General features: G+C 44.1%; 1 protein-coding gene across 10 annotated transcripts in view; it reads left to right on the top strand.

Annotated features, from left to right (window-relative positions):
• Nucleotides 1–1651: 1651 nt before the first annotated feature.
• The window catches only part of LOC106609941 (pericentriolar material 1 protein), a 48566-nt gene continuing 28205 nt past the window's right edge, over nucleotides 1652–22012 (top strand). For 8 of the 10 annotated variants that reach the window (XM_082978354.1, XM_082978352.1, XM_082978353.1 and 5 more), the window contains exons 1-16: nucleotides 2069–2276; nucleotides 7116–7239; nucleotides 8081–8332; nucleotides 8666–8989; nucleotides 9667–9837; nucleotides 10561–10680; nucleotides 13716–13896; nucleotides 14041–14150; nucleotides 14516–14801; nucleotides 15091–15259; nucleotides 18468–18677; nucleotides 19018–19184; nucleotides 19281–19501; nucleotides 20958–21088; nucleotides 21270–21399; nucleotides 21586–21771. In XM_082978354.1, coding sequence (XP_082834480.1) covers nucleotides 7135–7239; nucleotides 8081–8332; nucleotides 8666–8989; nucleotides 9667–9837; nucleotides 10561–10680; nucleotides 13716–13896; nucleotides 14041–14150; nucleotides 14516–14801; nucleotides 15091–15259; nucleotides 18468–18677; nucleotides 19018–19184; nucleotides 19281–19501; nucleotides 20958–21088; nucleotides 21270–21399; nucleotides 21586–21771 — 2763 coding nt within the window. In that variant the 5' untranslated portion in view covers nucleotides 2069–2276; nucleotides 7116–7134. Of the gene's footprint in view, nucleotides 1748–2068; nucleotides 2277–3054; nucleotides 3282–7115; nucleotides 7240–8080; nucleotides 8333–8665; nucleotides 8990–9666; nucleotides 9838–10560; nucleotides 10681–13715; nucleotides 13897–14040; nucleotides 14151–14515; nucleotides 14802–15090; nucleotides 15260–18467; nucleotides 18678–19017; nucleotides 19185–19280; nucleotides 19502–20957; nucleotides 21089–21269; nucleotides 21400–21585; nucleotides 21772–22012 lie in introns of those variants that run through there. The other 2 variants (XM_082978346.1, XM_082978347.1) reach the window with 2 other exon arrangements.

The following is a 22012-nucleotide window of genomic DNA, read 5'->3' as shown; positions in this document are numbered from 1 at the left end:
CACAGCTAAATGGTTTATCTCCTGTATGAGTCTTTATATGCTAATTTAAGGTCCCTTTGCGATTGAAGCTCTTCTCGCAGTAACCACAGCTAAAGGGTTTCTCTCCTGTATGAGTCTGTATGTGCCTGTTCAAGGTCCCCTTGCAATTCAATCTTTTCCCAGTGTGAGGTTTTTTAGAAGTGGTGCTGGGTTTCTTCAATGGTGTGTTGGGATCCAATTGTCAGCTGATGTCAAGTCCTACTGGATCGCTGCTTGCGGTTGATCTGCGGCTGGAGGCATTGTCTTGATTATCTGGAGGGTCACAGTGACAAAAGGTTTGAGATTCACTGGTTTAGAGTCACTGTCTCTGTACTCCACCATTTGGGGAAGAGTCAAGGACTGAAGTTGATCCTCCTGATCACATAAATTTTTTCACACAGGGAGGAGTCAATATGAACTCTATACGTCAGCCTTGAGTCCCTGAAGCTGCCCTACATCCTGACTGGTCCTGGGGGGGGGGGGGGGGGGGTGTCCTCTTCCTCAGAGACAGTGAGAGGGACCTGGAGGGGGTCTATTCTACATCGTTTTATTTCGGGTGTGATCCGCAGCAGTCTCCCTAGCCGGTCATTCTCCTCTCTAAATTGGGAAATCTCCTCCTTGTAACTCACTACCACTTTCTCTATTACTCCCAAAATCTCCACTGCAGCCACTGTTAAACGCTCACTAGCAAACACACTCAAAGACTGTACTTTGGCCATTTTCAGAGGACTGATAGATCGGCATTCAGTTCAAAACAAAATCGCCTCGACTTGCAGAATTGCTTGCATTGCCTTCATCTTTTGTGTTTTCAGCGGGTGGCGAGCCCAGAAATAGACAACAGCGCCGCCCGCTGGATGGTGTTTTGAGCCGGGATAGATACAAAAGCAAATTGGAAGGGTTTTATTGTGTGATGTAAACGGAATCAATATAACAATATATTTCCAGTATATAGTAATAGTTCAGATGAATGACGAGGCTGAAATACAAACAATTATATTGGGCATAAAATAACAGAGAGAAGGTGTGTGTCATTCTGTGTCATTCTGTGCTCACTATTTTACAACTTGATGTTAGATGGTTCCTCACCCTGAAAGTAATCTATGGGCCAAGAGAAACTGTAATCCATGGTTCAGTTTTCTTTAAACAGTCACTACAAACTTCAGCTAACCTTTGCACTTAAATTAAAATACTTGAAACCTCTACTTAAGTAGTTTTTGGGGGTCGCTGTACCTTAATTTACTATTTATATTTTTGACAACTTTACCTTTAACTTCATTACCTTCCCAAAGAAAATTATTTCTCCATACATTTTCCCCGAGACCCAAAGGTACGCGTTACATTTTGAATACTTAGCAGGACAGGAAAATTGTCTAATTCACACATTTATCAAGAGAACATCCCTTGTCATCCCTACTGCCTCTGATCTGGCGGACTAACTAAACACATGCTTTGTTTGTAAGTGATGCGTGAGTGTTGGAGCATACCCCTGCATATCCGAAAATAAAATAAAAACAAGTAAATAATGCCGTCTGGTTTGCTTTAGTCCCAACAACGAATATTCAACATCAAAACAAACTCGCCTCCACTGATGTATGCTCGCCTCCAATTATATTTCTGCGTTGTCTTCTTTTGTGTTTTTCATCGGATGGCGAGCCTCTAGCTGGATGGAGTTGTAGCAAAGTGCAGTTGTAAATTAGTGGTCGGGCACATTTCAGCTCAGATAACAAGGGTAGGTTCTATTGTTCTATTGATTTCCATGACACTAGTGTGAGTGAATACTGTAAGTCATTGGCCAATTTGATTAAATTGAAATAAACTTGAACTGTTCAAAATGCAACTTTTAGGCAAAACACTGACATTATTGCAACGTAACGTTAGTTAACCATCCGAGAGCCCAAATAGTACCTTATTCAATATGGGTGCCATTGCCTGTACATTTGTCAAACATATTGTACACATAGTTACAGTCACTTTGATATACTATTTACATGTGTGTGTGCATTTGAGGAAAAACATGACAGTATTGATGATGAGGGCTCTTGTGCAAGTCGCACTACTATTTTATATCATTTCCGCCTCCTTGAACAGGGAATATAATGGCTGACACTGGGCCGATAAGTGTACATTGACTGAGGGGATTCATCAACAACACCACCGAAACGACTTATTTGTATTTATTGAGACACAGTCTTCTCCTGGCTCATAGAATGAGCCGTTGATCGTAAAGTGTTACGATAATTTCTCAAAAACTCACTGAGGTAATTCATTTCTTTCCACTACTTGTATTAGCCAAGGCAAGTGGCTAGTTCACCACCAGCTAGCTAACGTAGCATCATCACGCAGTTCGCTAGCTACCTTCCTACCCAAAACAAAACTAGGTTGGTGCTGTATTTTCGAGTAGACATTAGCTAATGTATTTAACCAGCTACGTGAACTTATTTTGAAACTGTTATAGCCAACAATAACTAACTAGGTAGTTATCTATCTAGGCATGCAATCTTGTCAGGCCGTGAAATCTTGTTTGTTTTTAGTTAGCCAGCTAGCTTGCTAGATAGGTCACGCTAGCTAACGTTACTAGCAAGTTGACGTTACCTACGCAAGTGTCTGCAAGGTATTGTAATTCCTAGCTAACTGTAATTCCTACTAGATAGTGACGGTACTTTCCTCTTCGAATTTAACATTAGCCTTTGTTTTGAACATACATTTTTCAAACTTTCAAAGGGCAGTGAATGCAACAATTTGTAACGTTAGTTAGCCTTCAATGTATTTTCCATTGTCGGAATTTCACCCCAGTTTTCGCGGGGAAGGGGGGGGGGCTCATGCGTTACCATGGCGTGCAACTTCATGTTGCCAAACAGTGACAAAGCCAAACTAGTTTAGATTTGCATAGCCACATTGGTATCCCAAATGATGACTACACCGCATCGATAGGCTATTGGAGTGTATATTGATGACGGTTTTTGTCCCCATTCTTCTTTACGTTAGCTAGAAATTCTCAGGGGGGGGGGGGGGGGGGGGGGTAGTTGTTGGTAGTGACAGTTGGCTCCCTCGAACTTGCTGAAGTGGAGGGAAATTCGGAAACTTTACCGGGAATTCTAGCGGTCTACAACGCTGGTTTTACACTAATCCCTCTTGACTAAACAGTGCATTTTGTTGAGAAGTTAGCTAACTACTGTTAGTCAGCAAGAAATCCTTACTCGGTCCGCGATCTCTCCAAAAGCAAACCAACAAATTAATAGTGGGTAACCGAATACATCGCACAGGTACGTAATCGATAGGTAAGGTAACGTTATTGATATCGGCACAGTTGTATTATTAGCTATGTCATAAATAAATCATAGAATGGTTTGTAGCTAGCTATGGTGTTTTGGATTATTAACGTTATGCCTCATGTTATGGTTTAGTTTACTGTAATACTTGTCATACTAAGGGAAAGGTCTGTGAATGTTGCTTAGTTGCATGAACATTCCTCCAAACAAGGCACAGTTTCTGACTGGAGGCTGTTTCTGAAAGCAACAAACACCTCTAGAATCATGCACTCTGTTAATGTCATAACGGTGTAGCTACTTCGGAAACACACCTCTGTATATTGGTTTCCTTGTTTGTTTTGAAGTGTGTCAGGTTTTCCATGAGGAAAATGTGGTGCCAGACAACGTGACCTGAAAGATTTTAATTTGCTGTAAATTTGAAAAATGTACCTGACCCATAAGGTTATGCATTGTGTGTATGACCCATTACAACTTCCACCCACGGTGCTAAGAATGACAGAAATGTAGATTATGGTATTCATTTTAACAGAACATCCAACTCCTGTAATGAAGCAGACACTAAAGCATTATTTTCAAACATTTGGCAAAATGTAATTTGTGGTAAAACAACACCATTCCAAACATCGCACCTGATGCCAGTGGTTCCATATCTGACAGAGAAATCTGTTAGAAACTTAGGTTGCTAATATAACTGGGATTGTGCCTTTGGCTTCTGGACAATGAAAGAAAGGTTATATGAAAACCAACAGGAGAGATGCTGGTTTAAATGGCATATGAGGAATTCTTTATAAAATAATTGCCTCTGTGTTTCTATGGTCAGATTTTTCCTAGGCTGCTTTGAAGGAAGGTAAGACATGCCTCATAATATGAAGTAAAACTTTCAGGTTAAAATTGTTTGTAAGTATATGTTTTCAAAATGCATACTGCTGCCAGCTCACATTCCAAAGTGGTGGGTGACGTGCTGATAGCATGCCTACCTTTGCACTTGATTGGGAGGCATGTTGCAATTGCCAGTTGAGAAATAAAAATAGTAGCTCTTTTTAATCGTGGCCGTCAAAACTGTTTTCAGGTGACTGCTTTCAGAATTGTTGCCCAATGACTGGTCTTATAAAAGTACATGTTTTACTTCAGCAGCAACGAGCTCAGGTGCTGCTGCGCAGCACTGTCTGACAAGCGATATTCCGCTCAAAATAGGCTCTGTGCGCAGGTAAGAAATGATACATTACGACCCAGGTTTCTTCTAAAAAAAATTAGGCACTGAGAAAATGTCAGGTCTGCTGAGCTCGAACTTGAAAGTGGTAAAAAATCTGTGCAACTTCCGGTGTGCATTTACTCTGAACACTGAGGCTGTACCTGCTTCAAGTTAATTTGAACAGTGGCCACGTATGTAGGCTACTGTGGCTATTTGATCACAATGTAGCCCTACCAGAGTGGCCTACTATCAAAAACAATGAAGAAAATGCAGCCCATAACATTTTAACATGGAAATAGCTGTTCTATCTTTCAACTTACAGTAGCAGCCAATGTGTGGTGTTCAATGTAGGTTTACATTCCATGAGACTTTTGAAAAAAACATACAGGGCTTGACAATAACCTGTTCATCAACTTGTCCTTCAGACAAGGTGACTGAAAATGCTGTTTGATCCAAGAAACCACTTTACAAAATAAAATGCATTATTATTGTCATACTATTATTACAGAGAATCAGAAATTACGCTACCCTCTGCCTTTTGGCTACTTAGCTTATTCAAGCCTGTATCAAAATATAACACTGCCCCTTTTAAGACAAAGCTCTTTAACTGACTCGCTATTCAAAGATGTCTGTGCAATTCAAAGATGTCTGTGCAATCAGTCACCCATTGTTGACTAGAAATTAGCTATTACTATCTACTAATTATCTATAACTGGACTAATAACTCACTAACTAGCAAAGGATATGAATAAAATGTGCACACGTGGCTACATGCAGCTCTTGCTTTGATCTCAAAACAATCACATCTACTCACAACCACTGTAAACACAATCCAGTTGTGTTTAAATGGCACAGATCCATATATGGCAATGGTTTATTTGCATGTAGGTCTACTGTAGCTCAGATTGGTTATGCCGCACCGGTCTGTATAGAGTTACTTTTATTTAACTAGGCAAGTTGGTTAAGAAAAAAAAAATTTTTTAGAATGAAGGGCTAGGAAGAGTGGGTTTACTGTCTTGTTCAGTGGCAGAACGACAGATTTTTACCTTGTCAGCTCGGGGATTCGATCTAGTAATCTTTTGGTTACTGGCCTAACACTCTAACCACTAAGCTACCTGCCGCCCCAGGTACGGGCTGAGTAGTGTGTCAATGCAATAGAATTCAAATCCGACGCGTTCTGCCTACAACAATCTCTTGCATAGTTTTTTGTTTTATGTTACATTGAATCAATGCAATATTATCCATTTTCAATCACAATTTCCACAGTAAAGGGAAACGTTGATAGTGTTAACAGCGAAAAACTCTAGAACAATTAGGTTTATGCAGTAAACTATAGGCTCAAAACATTGTCACTGCATATTAGCTTTGCTTGAATTGCTGTCAACGCATTGTTGTTCAGGCCATTTAAAAAAATATAAATATTTCAAAATTTGAGGTAGGCTATATGATCACACCGGTAATAGATCCGTTGATGTATTACGTGTGAGGCACATCTGAGTGAGCATATATTTTAAATAATTTGCTTTTAAATTTAATTTTACTGGGCTGATGGTGCCTGCATCTGGTCAGTCTCAGCAGAGGGGAGAGGGCAGCAGACTGAGCGTCCGCCTCTCAACATCCCCCCGCTCTCCCTTTCCTCCACTGACACTGACCAAAAAATGGACACCGTCTTCCAGCTGATGGTGAAACTCGAGTTGCACCACATTAATTCTGCCTCGTGCACAAATTCATGTTACTCCTATGGACAGAAAGTGAAATATTCCTCTGTATTAAAAAAGACCCAAGCTGCTAATAATGACGCATGCCTATAGATACACTTTCCTGCTCCTGCATTACTGCTGCACTGCTTGTTGTAGCGCTGAGAGGAAATAGGAACCTGCATTTCATGGCCTATAAAAGTGTTGACAGTGCTGAGTAAGAACTTGAACTAAAATGAACTCATTCATATAAACAGCAGCTCTTTGCTGTATTCGTTGACAGTTTCTCTCTAGTCAGGGTTTTAAAAGTTTTACTCTCACAGTATCTACTTTGCTGTATCTTTTTCTTTTACGCATGCGACGATACTGCAGACATGCTAATCTGAGCAATCTGATTGGCCATCGGTAGGCCTGTAGTGCACTTGATTTGCTTTCTGGGCCCTAGGGAAGGCAGAGTTTCTACCTTCAGACACATAAAATGGCAACAGTTCGCCTACCTGCCACGCAGGGCAGGTGAATTGGGTGCACCTACCACCGACAGCCCGAGACCAAAAAAAAAATAGGAACACAGTGCTTTATCATTGTGTTTTTTACAGAAATGTTTCAGCGATTGACTAGGAATGCATTGGAGGTTGATCGTGATCGACCGGTTGGTGACAACTGTATTTCCATCAATTAATAAAAAGCATTATTTTGCACTGGGAGAATTATATATATTTTTTTCTTCTCCTGGTCAATTTGTCTGGCAACAATTTTATTGGCTTTTCATTTTGTTATCGTCCAAAGGCCGGCAATTACCCGCAAACGGAAACCCTGGTGAGTGAATGAGTACAGTATGCCAGTATGAAAGAGACCTACTGTGTGTGTGTGTGTGCTTTTGTCTCCAGTCCAAAGCCGTTCTAGAGTGTTGACTGACAATGCATGCCATCAACCCAACAGGTGCGGCGCGGAGGAGGACATGGCGACAGGGGGCACTCCCTTTGACGACTGCGCAGACGACCAGGAGCTGCACAACTGGACCGTTACCAACGGCAGCAGCCTAGAGGACAGGCTCAACAACATGGTACAGAGAAGACGAGAGAGACAATAGTTGCGTCCCAAATGGAACCCTATTCCCTATGTAGTGCAATGCACTACTTTTGATCAGAGCCCTATGGGTCTTGGTCGAAAGTAGGGCACTACTGGAATAGGGTGACATTTGGGGCCATTGAGAATGGACACTAAAAGGTTGAATCCTAACTGGAGATTTGCGAAAGTAACTGAAGTCTTTGATTGCATGAGTTGTTTGTGCATATAGCCCCACAGTGGAGATGTCATAAAACCTAGAGGTCAGGGAAATGGTTCCAATAATTTTCCCACCATCTACGCAATACGCCGTCCTTATGTGAAGTTTTTCTAAAATCCCTTATGGGGAAAAATGAATGTTGGAAAAACTATTGGAACTATTTCACTGTGTGACCGCTAGGTTTTATGGGTATTATGACTCTTACTGTGGTACTCTATAGCTTTAGTTAGGATTCAGCCCCCTCACTGTCTAGCTCTAGAGTCTGTATGTCTACCTACAATGCTGACCAAAGTGAGACATGGAATTGAAATAGTGTATTACAAGTTTATTGTGATGTGTCCCTTTTGGGGAACCACGATGTGCTTATCATCAAGCAAGTACAGCATTATACAGTACATGGTATTACATAAAACACATGCATATGTGGATATGACCGTCTGTCCTTTTTTTAAAGCTCCAGGGTGAAGTTTCCCCTAAGTAAATGTCAAGGATCAGCTTCCCCTCTCCCAATCCCAACCTGAACCATATGTGGTAGGGAAATGCAAAACTGACCCAAGATCAGTGTTTAGGGATAACTTCACCCTACACCCCTTTTTGAAAGCTTCCTGTCCCCTCTCAGGACTGGGGCATCCAGCAGAAGGCGGCCAACCGCTTGACGGAGAAGAACAGGAAGAAATTCTCAGCTGGCGGCGTGGCGGAGAGCCGGCTGACCAATGACATCTCCCCGGAGTCCACACCTGGCACGGGGCGGAGAAGGACAAACACCCCTCACTCCTTCCCCCACGTCAAGTACACCACCCAGATGTCGGTGCCCGACCAGGCCGAGCTGGACCGTCTCCGGCAGAGGATCAACTTCACTGATCTAGATGAGGTGAGAGGATTCTCCATAGAGCTTTCTTAACCAAGTATTTCTTCTTGGAGTATTTATCTGTGATTGTTGGGGGTTGGTGTCTGGGGGGGGGGGGTCATAGTTAATCCAGAAATGTGTAAAGTTCACCGAAGATGTTGTGGAAGGGTACTGTTCATGTAAAAACGCTCACTTTTCTTGGTGTGTTGTCTTTACGAATGTGAAAGTTTTAAACTATTCAATGTTCCAAAGGACCTTCTTTCTAGCTTTTTATATCGCAGAGGTTCTGCTGCATTGTACTGTAACTTAGACTGGAAGCCAGGTTGTGACACATCCCTCGTCGCTCTCTTTTCCCAGAGGAGTGTGGGCAGCGACTCCCAGGGTCGGGTCACAGCAGCCAACAACCAGCGAGAACTGGCGGCGGAAAACAAAAAACCCTTCAAATTCCTGCCGCTGCATGTCAACACCAACAAGAGTCGGGACGCGCCCTCCACCTCGGCCCCCGCAACCCCCTCCGTCGCCGCCTCAGCCAAGAAGCAGAGCCCTGGCCTGGGTCTCAGGGACGCATTCACCCCCTCCCTGCCCAGCAATGACACCCCCAGGCTAGGTAGAGGGGCCGAGAGAGGGCTCCTTCCCTCTAGGGAGGATGGGAGAGGAGAGCTCAGCATCGACAGTAGTCAGGTAGGTAATGTCTAGGCACTTGGGTTTACTGGATTAGGGCTTTTCAGCACTTCCATTTTATACTCTCTGTATGTAGTCTGTTTTGTTTGATCAGCCACTTATTGCACAATGCAAATTATTGAAGTTTGTAGTTTCAATACTTAATTAAAATAGAACAAACATTGGACAATGCATACAGTAAAGGTAGTTTAGTTGTGGGTACATAGAGGAAAAACCTGTACATTTGTCTTACTCAGTAACCCATTTTGGACGTCTATATAAATAGCATACCTTGGAACAGCATTTTCACCACTCAAGTCTGTGCTTGCGCTGAACTGATCGTCCTGTACTGTCTGCAAACGGTCACATGGCATGCTGTGCTCTCGATCTTGTAAGAAAATAAATGGTAGAACGAGGATGGGAGACTAGGCAAGCAAGATGATGATGAAACCAGTGCTTATTTAGGGCAATTTAAAAATATGCCACCACCGCAGGTTCCCAAGTGAGTTCTGCCCTCGTTTAGCTCAGTCTGCAGTGAGCGGACTGGTATCCGCTCTCTCACACACCATTTCTCTGTCTCGCTCTCTCGATCATTTACACTCAGACATGCACGCACACATGCTCTCTCTCTGCTGTGCCACTATCTCATAAACACCCTGTCTCTCACACACCCTTACACTCTCTGGTGTCCCTATCAGGTGGTGAGCAAGTTGGTTCAGATCCGGGAGTATATCGGCAAAGCCAGCTCCATGAGGGATGACCTGGTGGAGAAGAACGACATCCCGGCCAATGTGGAGCGCCTCACCCACCTCATCGCCCACCTCAAGGAGCAGGAGAGGTCCTACCTCCGCTTCCTGCAGAAGATGCTGGTCAGTACAGTACGCTGGCTTATCACGGCTTTCTCACGGTCTCTCTTTCTGTGTCTCTGTTTTTCTCCTTTCTCTTTTTGGCTTGATCTGTCTGTCTTTATTTTTCTCTTTCCATCTTTCTGTCATTTAAGGATGAAAGTGGCTGATTTCGAGAGACTTTTAGTTTGAATTCACTCTACGGTATTGATAGTAAAAACAAGCTACGGCAGCCTTGGGCTTTTGCCTGTTAAAGAAGCCTGCAGTCCACTGCTTCTTTCTCACATTGCTGTTGATAGTTCAAGCTGTTTTGCTTGGGGAACTTTTCACTGCACCCTGGTCATGTATTTTTAATGCCAAGGCGTCTGAAACACGCTGGCAAGACAGTCGTGTATCTTGTTCTATTTGGCAGACAAATCTAGGACATGACACACATTGCTTCTGAACTTCTGGATGGCACGTGTCATTTGATCTTGCTGTCAGCGCATCTTGCTATCAATATTACATGGGTTACCCCCCTCCGGCATTTATGTGCGAGTAGTTATGACTCTCTTCATTGTTGTATACTAACTTTTTCACTCCATCCACTGTTCAAGTATTACATTGAAAGGGAAGGAAACGGTTGAAGACCTGTGTTCCCATAGCCACTACACCCTCAGTGTCCATAGTACCATAGTTCGGGCCAAAGAGGGAGACCGTGCTTGCAGTCCGTGCCTAGTATTTTACTGACCGCCGCCTCTTCTGTAGGCGAGAGAGAACGAGGAGGACGAGGCGGGAACACTGGACTCGGCCGTGGGTTCAGGCTCATTGCCAGAGAGCACCACCCTCAACATCGAGGTGCGCTCCTCCGACGCCTCCAATGCCACCGTAAGTAGCCCTTCCTCTAGTTCTGACAACCAACCCCTCCTGCTACTTTTTTGGATTGGTCACAAACGAGATCATCTGCTATGCTGCATAGGGATTAGAGGTCGACCGATTATGATTTTTCAACGCCGATACCGATTCTTGGAGGACCAAAAAAGCCGATACCGATTAATCGGCCGATAATTTTTTTTATTATTATAATTGTATTTTTTATTTTATTCATTTATTTCTTTTTTGAATTTATTTTTGTTTGAATTTTTTTTTTAATATATATATATATATATATATATATATATATATATATATAAAAAAAAATTTAAGAAGAAAAAACCCCATATAATAACTTTTTTTTTTAAATTGTATTTTTTTTTTTTTTTATTCATTTATAATAATGATAATTACAACAATACTGAATGAACACTTACTTTAACTTAATATAATACATCAATAAAATCAATTTAGCCTCAAATAAATAATCAAACTTGTTCAATTTGGTTTATATAATGCAAAATAAAGTGTTGGAGAAGAAAGTAAAAGTGCCATGTAAAAAAGCTAACGTTTAAGTTCCTTGCTCAGAACATGGGAACATATGAAAGCTGGTGGTTCCTTTTAATGAGTCTTCAATATTCCCAGGTAAGTTTTAGGTTGTAGTTATTATAGGAATTATAGGACTATTTCTCTCTATACGATTTGTATTTCATATACCTTTGACTATTGGATGTTCTTATAGGCACTTTAGTATTGCCAGTGTAACAGTATAGCTTCCGTCCCTCTCCTCGCTCCTACCTGGGCTCGAACCAGGAACACATCGACAACAGCCACCCTCGAAGCAGCGTTACCCATGTAGAGGAAGGGGAAACAACTACTCCAAGTCTCAGAGCGAGTGTCGTTTGAAACGCTATTAGCGCGCACCCCGCTAACTAGCTAGCCATTTCACATCGGTTACACCAGCCTAATCTTGGGAGTTGATAGGCTTAAAGGGGTGGGTATAATTTGTGGAACGTTCCAACAGGAATCTGTTCCAAAAAACGTAAAGTAAAAGGTTGCCAACCAACAACGCATACAAAGTAGCAACGCATACAAACCTAGCTAACTAGCCGCCGACTAGGCATCAACTCACCACGTAGCTTATTCTTAATGTTTGTCCATAGGCAACCAGAGTGAGGACAGACATTTTTCGGAATAAACGTGATGAGTGAAAAACGCAATGAAATAGACCACTCACTACCCGGTATCTTATTCTGCCGCTATACAACTTTATATGCGTTGTTTTTTGGCAACCTTGTTATTTACGAAGTTTTTGGAATAGATTCCTGTTGGAACGTTCCACAAATTATACGCACCCGGTTTGAAGTCATAAACGGCTTGAAACACAGCGACGAGCTGCTGGCAAAACTCACGAAAGTGCTGTCTGAATGAATGCTTACGAGTTATGTCATAATTACGTAAAATTCTGGCAAATTAGTTCGCAACGAGCCAGGCGCCCAAACTGTTGCATATACCCTGACTCTGCGTGCAATGAACGCTAGAGATGTGACACAATTTCATGTTAGCAGGCAATATTAACTAAATAATGCAGGTTTAAAAATATATACTTGTTTATTGATTTTAAAGAAAGGCATTGATGTTTATGGTTAGGTACATTGGTGCAACGACAGTGCTTTTTTTCGCAAATGCGCTTGTTAAATCAACACCCGTTTGGCGAAATAGGCTGTGATTCAATGGTAAATTAACAGGCACCGCATCGATTATATGCAACGCAGGACACGTCAGATAACTACACATGGTTGATGATATTACTAGTTTAACTACCGTAATTTCCGGACTATTGAGTGCACCTGAATATAAGCCGCACCCACTGAATTAAAAAATATATATAATTTTGAACATAAATAAGCCGCACATGTCTAAAAGCCGCAGGTGCCTACCTGTACATTGAAACAAATGAACTTTACACAGGCTTTAACGAAGCACGGCTTGTAACAAAAATAAATGGGCTTTAACGAAACACGGCTTGTAACAAAACATTTGCAGTAAACAGTAGCCTACCAAGAAAGTCATTGGTCACTATCTTCCTCCTCCTGGGCACTGAAACCATCTCCTTCGGTGTCGGAGTTGAATAGCCTCAGAATTGCTTCATCCGATATTGGATCGTTTTCATTGTCGCTCTCGTCACTTTCATCCGGAGGCAAATCCCCCGCTGAGCCCTCTTCAATACGCAGCAGTCCAGCCTTTCGAAACCCGTTGATGAAAGTGGATTTTTTTGACAATGCTCCACGCTGTCAGGACCCACAAATTTGAAAGCGGGGAAAATCCATATATTAGCCGCGTCATTGTTTAAGCCGCGAAGTTCAAAGCGTGGGAAAAAAGTTGCGGCTTATAGTCCGGAATTTACGGTAGTGATTATGTTAAGATTGATAGTTTTTTATAAGATATGTTTAATGCTAGCTAGCAACTTACCTTGGCTTCTTGCTGCCCTCACATAACAGGTAGTCAGCCTGCCATGCAGGCTCCTCGTGCGTTGGATTGGATTAGTAACCGGAAGGTTGCAAGAACGTATCCCCGAATCCCCCCTGAACAAGGCAGTTAATCCCCGTTCCTAGGCCGTCATTGAAAATAAGAATGTGTTCTTAATCTGACTTGCCTAGTTAAATAAAGGTGTAAAAAAATCGGCAAATCGGTGGCCAAAAATACCAATTACCGATTATGAAAACTTGAAATCGGCCCTAATTAATTGGCCATTCCGATTAATCGGTCGACCTCTAATAGGGATATGCATTACAATCTCTACCAGATAGTAAGACACTTCGTCTAGAAGTAGTGTCACCCAAGCAGACCAAGGCTATTTAATTGCTGCCATCCCTCCCTCTTATCATCCCATTCCATCCCTCCTTCTCTCTCTCCCTCCCTCCCTCCTTCTCCCATTCTCTCCATCCCTTCCATTGCCGGTGTAACACCAGGAAGTCTGCGCTGTCAGCATCTGACGCACAACCAGTTCTGCTTGTGCTGGTGATTTCTTATGTGCGTGTCTCCAACAGGGCCGTATTGCAGGCCGCAGTGACCAGAAGGAGGAGCTGGAGAACTTGAGGAAGCAGCACGAGCTCCTGAAGAAGATGCTGGAGCAGCAGGAGCAGCTCAGGGCTCTACAGGGCCGTCAGGCAGCACTACTGACCATGCAGCACAGCTCCCAGCAAGCCACACAAACCATGGCTGACACCGGTGAGACACAGGCCACATAGAGAGTGCACGCAGAGGAGCACACACAACCACATAGTGTAAACACACACTGGACACACAGCGCACTTGCAGAGCTGGTAGCTACACACACACGTAACCTTTTTTCATTTGGTGTGTGTGTTCCAGTGCCGACAGAGACCACAGGCAGTGTGTCAGGGCTGAGCATCACCTCGGAGCTGAACGATGAGCTGAACGACCTCATTCAACGCTTCCACAACCAGCTGCACGACTCCCAGGTACCAGCAACATACAATACTGGGTCGTATTAATTAGGGCACACCATAGTCAAAAGTATTAGCGCTTCTGTCTGATGCCTAATGAATACAATCCTGGCAAATATCGAAAGTTGTAATAACATGGTATTGTTACCACTCTATTACCTGACGTGGTGTATAACCCTGTAACTAGAATGATTACATTTAAATGGGGTAACTAGGCAAAATGAATTCTTCATGTTGAGTAATTAGGACTTGTTACCATGTTATTACCACTTTATCCTGTGTGGTAATGTAAAGTGCTACCCATCAAAGTAATAAATTATGTTGAATGTTTGTTCAACTACTAACACCTACTAACATCCTGTGTGCCTTTCCTTCCTCAGACCAAGGCAGCAGTCCCAGACAACCGCAGACAAGCCGCGAGCCTCTCCCTCTCCCGGGAAGTCTGCCGCTCTCGCTCCTCCCAGCCTTCCCTTCCTTCCCGCTCTGCCTCCTCCTTCCTCCATCCCAGCTCTCTCACCTCCCTGACGTCTATCATCCCCACGTCGGCCTCGGCGGCGAGCGCCAAGCTGACCAAGTTGCAGGAGCTGCAGGACAAGAAGCAGACCATGGACAAGATCCTGCAGGAGCTGCACTCACTCCGTGACCAGACCCTCAACAACAACTCCTGTAAGTTATGGCTTGTCTCTGTAACTGACTAGTAGTAGGTTAACACCGTCAGGGATGGAGGCCCGGAGGGGGGGCAGTGATATATTTTTTGCGAGATTCTTGCTTATTTAAACACCTACAAATGCCATTTCCTGCAAAACATTGCCTTTAATGATGACAAACTTGTATTTATTTATTTTTCTTTTTTGCGCAGCTCCCGTCTTACGTTCTTTGCGGGGAACCCTGGTGCATATGATAGAAGCTTGTAAGTTTGCTGCCGTGCATGTGTGAGTAATGTGTGTTCTGTCAGGTCGCGGTGGCAGTGTGTCCCTGTCCTCTCAGCGTAGCCTGGCTTTGGGCGCGGGCCCCTCCTCGGACCGCCCCTCTGCCCTGTACCGGGAGCCCAACGGGGCCTCAGCCGTGAGACGGGACCCCTCCACGCAACCCCAGCATGAGGACGCCCCGGCAGACAAACTCCGGTACTAAACTCCAACTATTATTACGATCAGTGCACGTCACACCACAGTTGTATTCATAAGGAACCAAATGGTAGAAAACTCACTGAAATGCAGAGGGACTTCCTGCACTTGCCCAAATCACATTTTATTGGTTGCATACACATATTTAGCAGATGTTATTGCGGGTGTAGCGAAATGTAGCAACATGCTTGTGTTCCTAGCTCCAACAGTGCAGTAATATCCGAAAAAATTCAAAACAATACACACAAATCTCTAAAAGAATGGAATTAAGAAATATTAGGACGAGCAATGTCTTAGTCCGGTGTATGAATATGTATGTGTGCATGTATACAGTGCATTCGGAAATCGTTCAGACCCTTGACTTTTTCCACATTTTGTCTTATTCTAAGAGGGGTTAAATAGTTTTCCCCCTCATCAATCTACACACAGTACCCCATCATTACAAAGGAAAAACGGGTTTTTAGACATTTTTGCAAATGTATTAAAAATAAACTGAAATATCATATTTACGTAAGTATTCAGACCCTTTTACTCAGTACTTTGTTGAAGCACCTTTGGCAGCGATTACAGCCTCAAGTCTTTGAGTATGACGCTACAAGCTTGGCACACCTGTATTTGGGGATTTTCTCGCGTTCTTCTCGGCAGATCCTTTCAAGCTCTGTCAGGTTGGATGGGGAGCGTTGCTGCACAGCTATTTCCAGGTCTTTCCAGACCAAGTGGGCTGTCGTGTTCCTTTTACTGAGGAGTGGCTTCTGTCTGGCCACTCAACCATAAAGGCCTGATTGGTGGATTGCTACCAAGATGGTTGTCCTTCTGAAAGGTTCTCCCATCTCCACAGAGGAACTCTGGAGCTCTGTCAGAGTGACCATTGGGTTCTTGGTCACCTCCTTGACCAAGGGCCTTCTCCCCCGATTGCTCAGTTTGGCTGAGCAGCCAGCTCTAGGAAGAGTCTTGGTGGTTCCAAACTTTTTCCATTTAGGAATGATAGCCACTGTGTTCACGGGGACGTTCAATGCTGCAGACATTTTTTTGGTACCCTTTCCCCAATCCTGTCTCGGAGCTCTACAGACAATTATTTCGACCTCATGGCTTGGTTTTTGCTCTGACATGCGCTGTCGACTGTGGGACCTAACATAGACCGGTGTGTCTGCCTTTCCAAATCATGTCCAATCAATTGAATTTACAACCGGTGGACTCCCAAGTTGTAGAAACATCTCAAGGATGATCAATGGAAACAGGATGCGCCTGAACTCAAATTCGAGTCATAGCAAAATGTCTGAATACCTATGTAAATAAGGAATTTATTTTGTTCTCTGTCATTATGGGGTATTGTGTGTTTGAGTACAATTTTGTATTTAGTACATTTTACATTAAGGCTGTAATTTATCAAAATGTGGATAAAGTCAAGTGGTCTGAATACTTTCCGAATGCACTGGATGGGATGTATAGACATGGATAGTAAACTCAGCAAAATAAAAAAGTCCTCTCACTGTCAACTGCGTTTATTTTCAGCCAACTTAACATGTGTAAATATTTGTATGGACATAACAAGATTCAACAACTGAGACAAACTGAACATGTTCCACAGACATGTGACTAACATAAATGGAATAATGTGTCCCTGAACAAAGGGGGGATACAATTTTAAAAAAGCAGTCCGTATCTGGTGTGGCCATGAGCTGCATTAAGTACTGCAGTGCATCTCCTCCTCATGGACTGCACCAGATTTGCCAGTTCTTGCTGTGAGATGTTACCCCACTCTTCCACCAAGGCACCTGCAAGTTTCCGGACGTTTTCTGGGTGGAATGGCCTTAGCCCTCACCTTCCGATCCAATAGCTCCCAGACGTGCTCAATGGGTTTGAGATCCGGGCTCTTCGCTGGCCATGGCAGAACACTAACATTCCTGGTGAGCCACAACTGCGACTCGTCAGTGAAGAGCACTTTTTGCCAGTCCTGTCTGGTCCAGCAACGGTGGGTTTGTGCCCGTAGGTGACGTTGTTGCCGGTGATGTCTGGTGAGGACCTGCCTAACAACAGGCCTACAAGCCCTCAGTCCAGCTTCTCTCAGCCTATTGCAGACAGTCTGAGCACTGATGGAGGGATTGTGCGTTCCTGGTGTAACTCGGGCAGTTGTTCTTGCCATCCTGTACCTGTCCCGCAGGTGTGATGTTCGGATGTACTGATCCTGTGCAGGTGTTACACGTAGACTGCCACTGCGAGGATGATCAGCTGTCCGTCCTGTCTCCCTGTAGCGCTGTCTTAGGCGTCTCACAGTACGGACATTGCAATTTATTGCCCTGGCCACATCTACAGTCCCCATGCTTCCTTGCAACATGCCTAAGGCATGTTCACGCAGATGAGCAAGGACCCTGGACATCTTTCTTTTTGGTGTTTTTCAGAGTCAGTAGAAAGGCCTCTTTTCATAACTGTGACCTTAATTGCCTTCCGTCTGTAAGCTGTTAGTGTCTTAATGACCGTTCCACAGGTGCGTGTTCATTAATTGTTTATGGTTCATTGAACAAGCATTGGAAACAGTGTTTAAACCCTTTACAATGCAGATCTGTGAAGTTATTTGGATTTTTACGAATTGTCTTTGAAAGACGGTCCTGAAAAAGGGACGTTACTTTTTTTGCTGTGTTTGTGGATAGAATATTATGTCTGTAGGATGGTATATATTCAGCAATAGTTGAATAGGATGGAATTGACTAGAATACAATATATGGAATGATTACAACAGTATGTAAACATTATTGAAGTGACCAGTGTTCCATGTCTATTGGGACTACCTGGACTTAATGAATACAACCCAGTGCCGATGAAGCAAAGGAGATGAGTAGAGGGAACCAACTCAGACTATTAGCATGCGCCCTTTGTATCGCTCTGGTACCGGCAGCTGAAGATCCATACTGTACTGTTCCTTCAGACAAACTCTACCATCCATCACCCTTATCTCTCTAATTCATTCATTAGTCTGATGAATGAACAATAGATCCAATTAGTCAAGTGTCACTCCTTCATTGAATCAGTTGTCCATGTATCAACCTTAGTCTCTTTCCCCCATTCCATGTCTCCCCATTCAATCCTCCACACTCTCTCTCTGAAATGTGACTCAAAAGGAATAGACTGCTCTGTCTCACTTATGGTGCTTTTAAGTCATTTACAGAGTCATTTAAAACAGAATCAGGCCTAAGTGTGTGTGTGTCCACAGGAAGCTGAAGGAGGTGCACAAGCGTCTGAACGAGCTGCGTGAGCTAGTGCAGTACTACGAGCAGACATCAGACATGATGGTGGACACAGTCAACGAGAACGTGAAGGAGGATGAGGAGACTGAGGAGGAGACTGAGGAGGACGGCTCCATGCTGGAGACCATGTTCGACTCGGAGCAGGAGAACCGCCGGCCCCCCATCACCAACATAAGGTACTTGAAGGACACGGACGGAATAGGGTGAAGTCTTTATTATTCCTCATTTGAGCTGTTTATTAGTGGGCCATGTCCAATTCTGATACTAAGCATCACAGCCCTTGGATTCGAACCGGCAACCATGGACAGTAACTGGTTCGTTTCAAACCAAGCATATAATCTGTTCCCTTAATGTCCCCAAATTACCAGTTTATTGTAAAAGCTAGGTTGTTTTCAATTACTTTCCTGGCTAAGAAATATTATAAAGGTTTAGATAATACAATTCCCAAGTGCAAATCATGCCGGAGAGTGAAATTGAGACTTGACCCTCTTCTCCATCTTTCTTTCCCCTGGTCAGAAACCCACAGCATTCTGGGAACTGGACAGAAATGAACAGTCTGACCAACGGCCGAGGAGGCAGCAGCACCAACAACCACGTTGACGGGAGGCTCAACACCGAGTGTGAGATCAACAACCGCTCTGCAGCAGCCAACCTCCGCAGCCTCAACATCCCCTCAGCCATAGGTAGCGTGACACACATGCGCACATTACATGCGTGCAACCTGTATACACACACAACCCACTCATCTCACTAACCCTCATTGTTTCTGTCTCCACCAGAGTGCCAGTACAACCGCCCCTACAACCAGGTCGATGATGACGATGCCCTGGAGGATGAAGAGGAGGTGCGGGGAGCCGGGGGCCGGGACAGCGAGGGCTCGGGGTCGAGCAGAAGGAGCAGCCTGGAGAATGAGGACGCAGACTTCGCCCACAAAGTCCACCGGCTGCAGACCGCCAAGCAGAAACTACGGCAGCTCCAGGAGCTGGTGGCCATGGTGCAGGTGAGAGGACTGACTAGAAACAGAGAAACATAGCATATCAAATCTATTTATATAGCCCCTCTTACATCAGCTGATATCAAAGTGCTGTACAGAAACCCAGCCTAAAACCCCAAACGGCAAGCAATGCAGGTGTAGAAGCATGGTGTCTAGGATAAACTCCCTAGAAAGGCCGAAACCTAGAGAGGAACCAGGCTATGAGGGGTGGCCAGTCCTCTTCTGGCTGTGCCAGGTGGAGATTATAATAGAACATGGCCAAGATGTTCAAATGTCATGGTCAAATAATAGTAATCACAGTGAACAGGTCAGGGTTCCATAGCCGCAGGCAGAACAGTTGAAACTGGAGCAGCAGCACGGCCAGGTGGACTGGGGACAACAAGGAGTCATCATGCCAGGTAGTCTTGAGGCATGGTCCTAGGGCTCAGGTCCTCCGAGAAAGAGAATTAGAGAGAGCATACTTATTGTCATCATATGAGAGAGAGAGAGAATCTGAAATAAATTGTAGGCCCCATAGTGCAAGTCAGTAATGGGACAAATCTCGTCCAAAAAGTTGACTCAAGTTTGCCAAAAAGCACCTGGATGATCATCAAATCTCTTGGAAGAATGTTCTTTGGACCGATAATTCAGAAGTATAACTTTTTGGATGACATGGGTCCCATTTATTCCTGGCGAAAACCAAACATTGCATTCCAAAGAACCTTATACCAACAGTCAAGCATGGTGGTGGTAGTGTGATGGTTTAGGAGTACTTTGCTCAAGAACTGGATGACTTGCCTTAATGGAAGGAACCATGAATTCTGCTCTGTATCAGAGAATCCTACAGGGAACTGTCAGGCCATCTCTCTGTGAGCTGAAGCTGAAGCGCAGGACTTTAAACGAGCAGTTCATTCTTGAAAACCCACAAATGTTGCTGAGTTAAAGCAGTTCTGCATGGAAGAGTTGGCCGAAATTCGTCCACAGTGATGTGAGAGACTGCTCGACTACAGGAAGCGTTTGGTTGCAGTCTTTGCAGCTGAAGGTGGCACAACCAGCTATTGTGCGCAAGGGGACAATAACTTTTTCACACGGGCATTGGGTGTTGGATAACTTTGTTTATGAAATAAATTCAATTAGTATGTCATTGTGTTATTGGTTCTCTTTATCTCATATTAGGTTTTGGTTGAAGATTTGATAACATTCAGTATAAAAAAAAATATGCAAATATAGAGCGAATTAGAAAGGGGGCAAATACTTTTTCACAGCACGTGTGAGTAGAAACATAACACACATATAAGCCAATAATACAAAATAGAACACATGGTATAGAATCTAAAATGACCATGGTGCAGCTGAGTGGTCTAAACAGTTCGGAGTGGAAGAGGACCCTTTTGCAGTCCAAGAAAAATAAAGAGCTGGAATTTGAGTCATTGATGGGGGATGGCCTTATGGAATAGTAACCGTGTGACTTCCTGTCTCCAAGAGTGATGATACAGATGCCACCACAGCCGACGAGGGTCTCCACCAGCAGCCCAACAACACCAGAGGTACTGCTGCTGGCTCCTCCTCCGCAGGCAAGAGCCCCAGAGACCTTACCCTCACAGACAAGGCCAGGTAGGAGACTGCTCGCACCCATAGGGAGCACCAACACACGCGGTAGAGGCCGTTGAACCATAATAAATGTATGAAAGTACCTGTGTCTATTTATATCTAAGTGAGTGCATTTAAGCATGTGAATTACACAGCTGGTGATTCTGTTTGTACATCTAAAATATGTTGTGTGTGTGTGTCTCAGGGAGAAGCTATATGAGGAGAAGCTTCGTCAGCAGCAGCAGGAGTTGCAGCAGCTTCACGAGGAACGGCAGCGGCTGATGGAGATCCAGGACAAGATCCAGGACCTGCAGTGGGCCTGCCCCGATCTGCAGGTAACACGTGCATGCACACACACTGAGAACTGAGCACACACCACCCTATTTCCTGATTGATTGTGTTGAAAGGCTTTGGTGTCAGAACTTCTTTCTGACCTCTTTTTAACCGTAGTGCTCTATATTGGTAATAGGGTATTATTTGAGACAGCCTCTCACACACTCTCCCTCCCATCTTCTCTCCAGTCGTCAGTGTCCAGCAGCACAGTGAGCCAACAGGCCCTGATGAGGAATCCCCCAGCTGCAACTTCCACCCCGGCCCCTCCCCCTGCTCCGGCTGCAGCCCTCAAAGCCAACGCTTCTCCTGCTGCCACCGCTGTGCTCAAACCAACAGCCCAGGCTGCTGCTAATGCCTCTGTCACTGACAACGAGGTGGGTTCTTTATTTTGATTTGATTTGACAGGGTCAGTTCACTGTAACATCAAGGATAGTAGGCTCATCCCACAGACTTATAGTGCTGGCTCGCCAAAATCAAAAGGAACACTTGTATCACACGCTCAGTGCAAGGCTTTTCTTGAGGGTTAACTGGTAAGGGTTAGCGTAACCGTGTTAGCCATGGCTGGATGCCAGTATCTTGCAGATGTAACCATGAAAATGACACTGCTTATTTACC

This window comes from Salmo salar, chromosome 08 (genome assembly GCF_965601325.2).
Source record: "Salmo salar chromosome 08, fSalSal1, whole genome shotgun sequence".
Lineage (NCBI taxonomy): Eukaryota > Metazoa > Chordata > Actinopteri > Salmoniformes > Salmonidae > Salmo > Salmo salar.
Note: the sequence above shows the minus strand (reverse complement) of the source record. Positions and strands in the feature narration are given on the sequence as shown.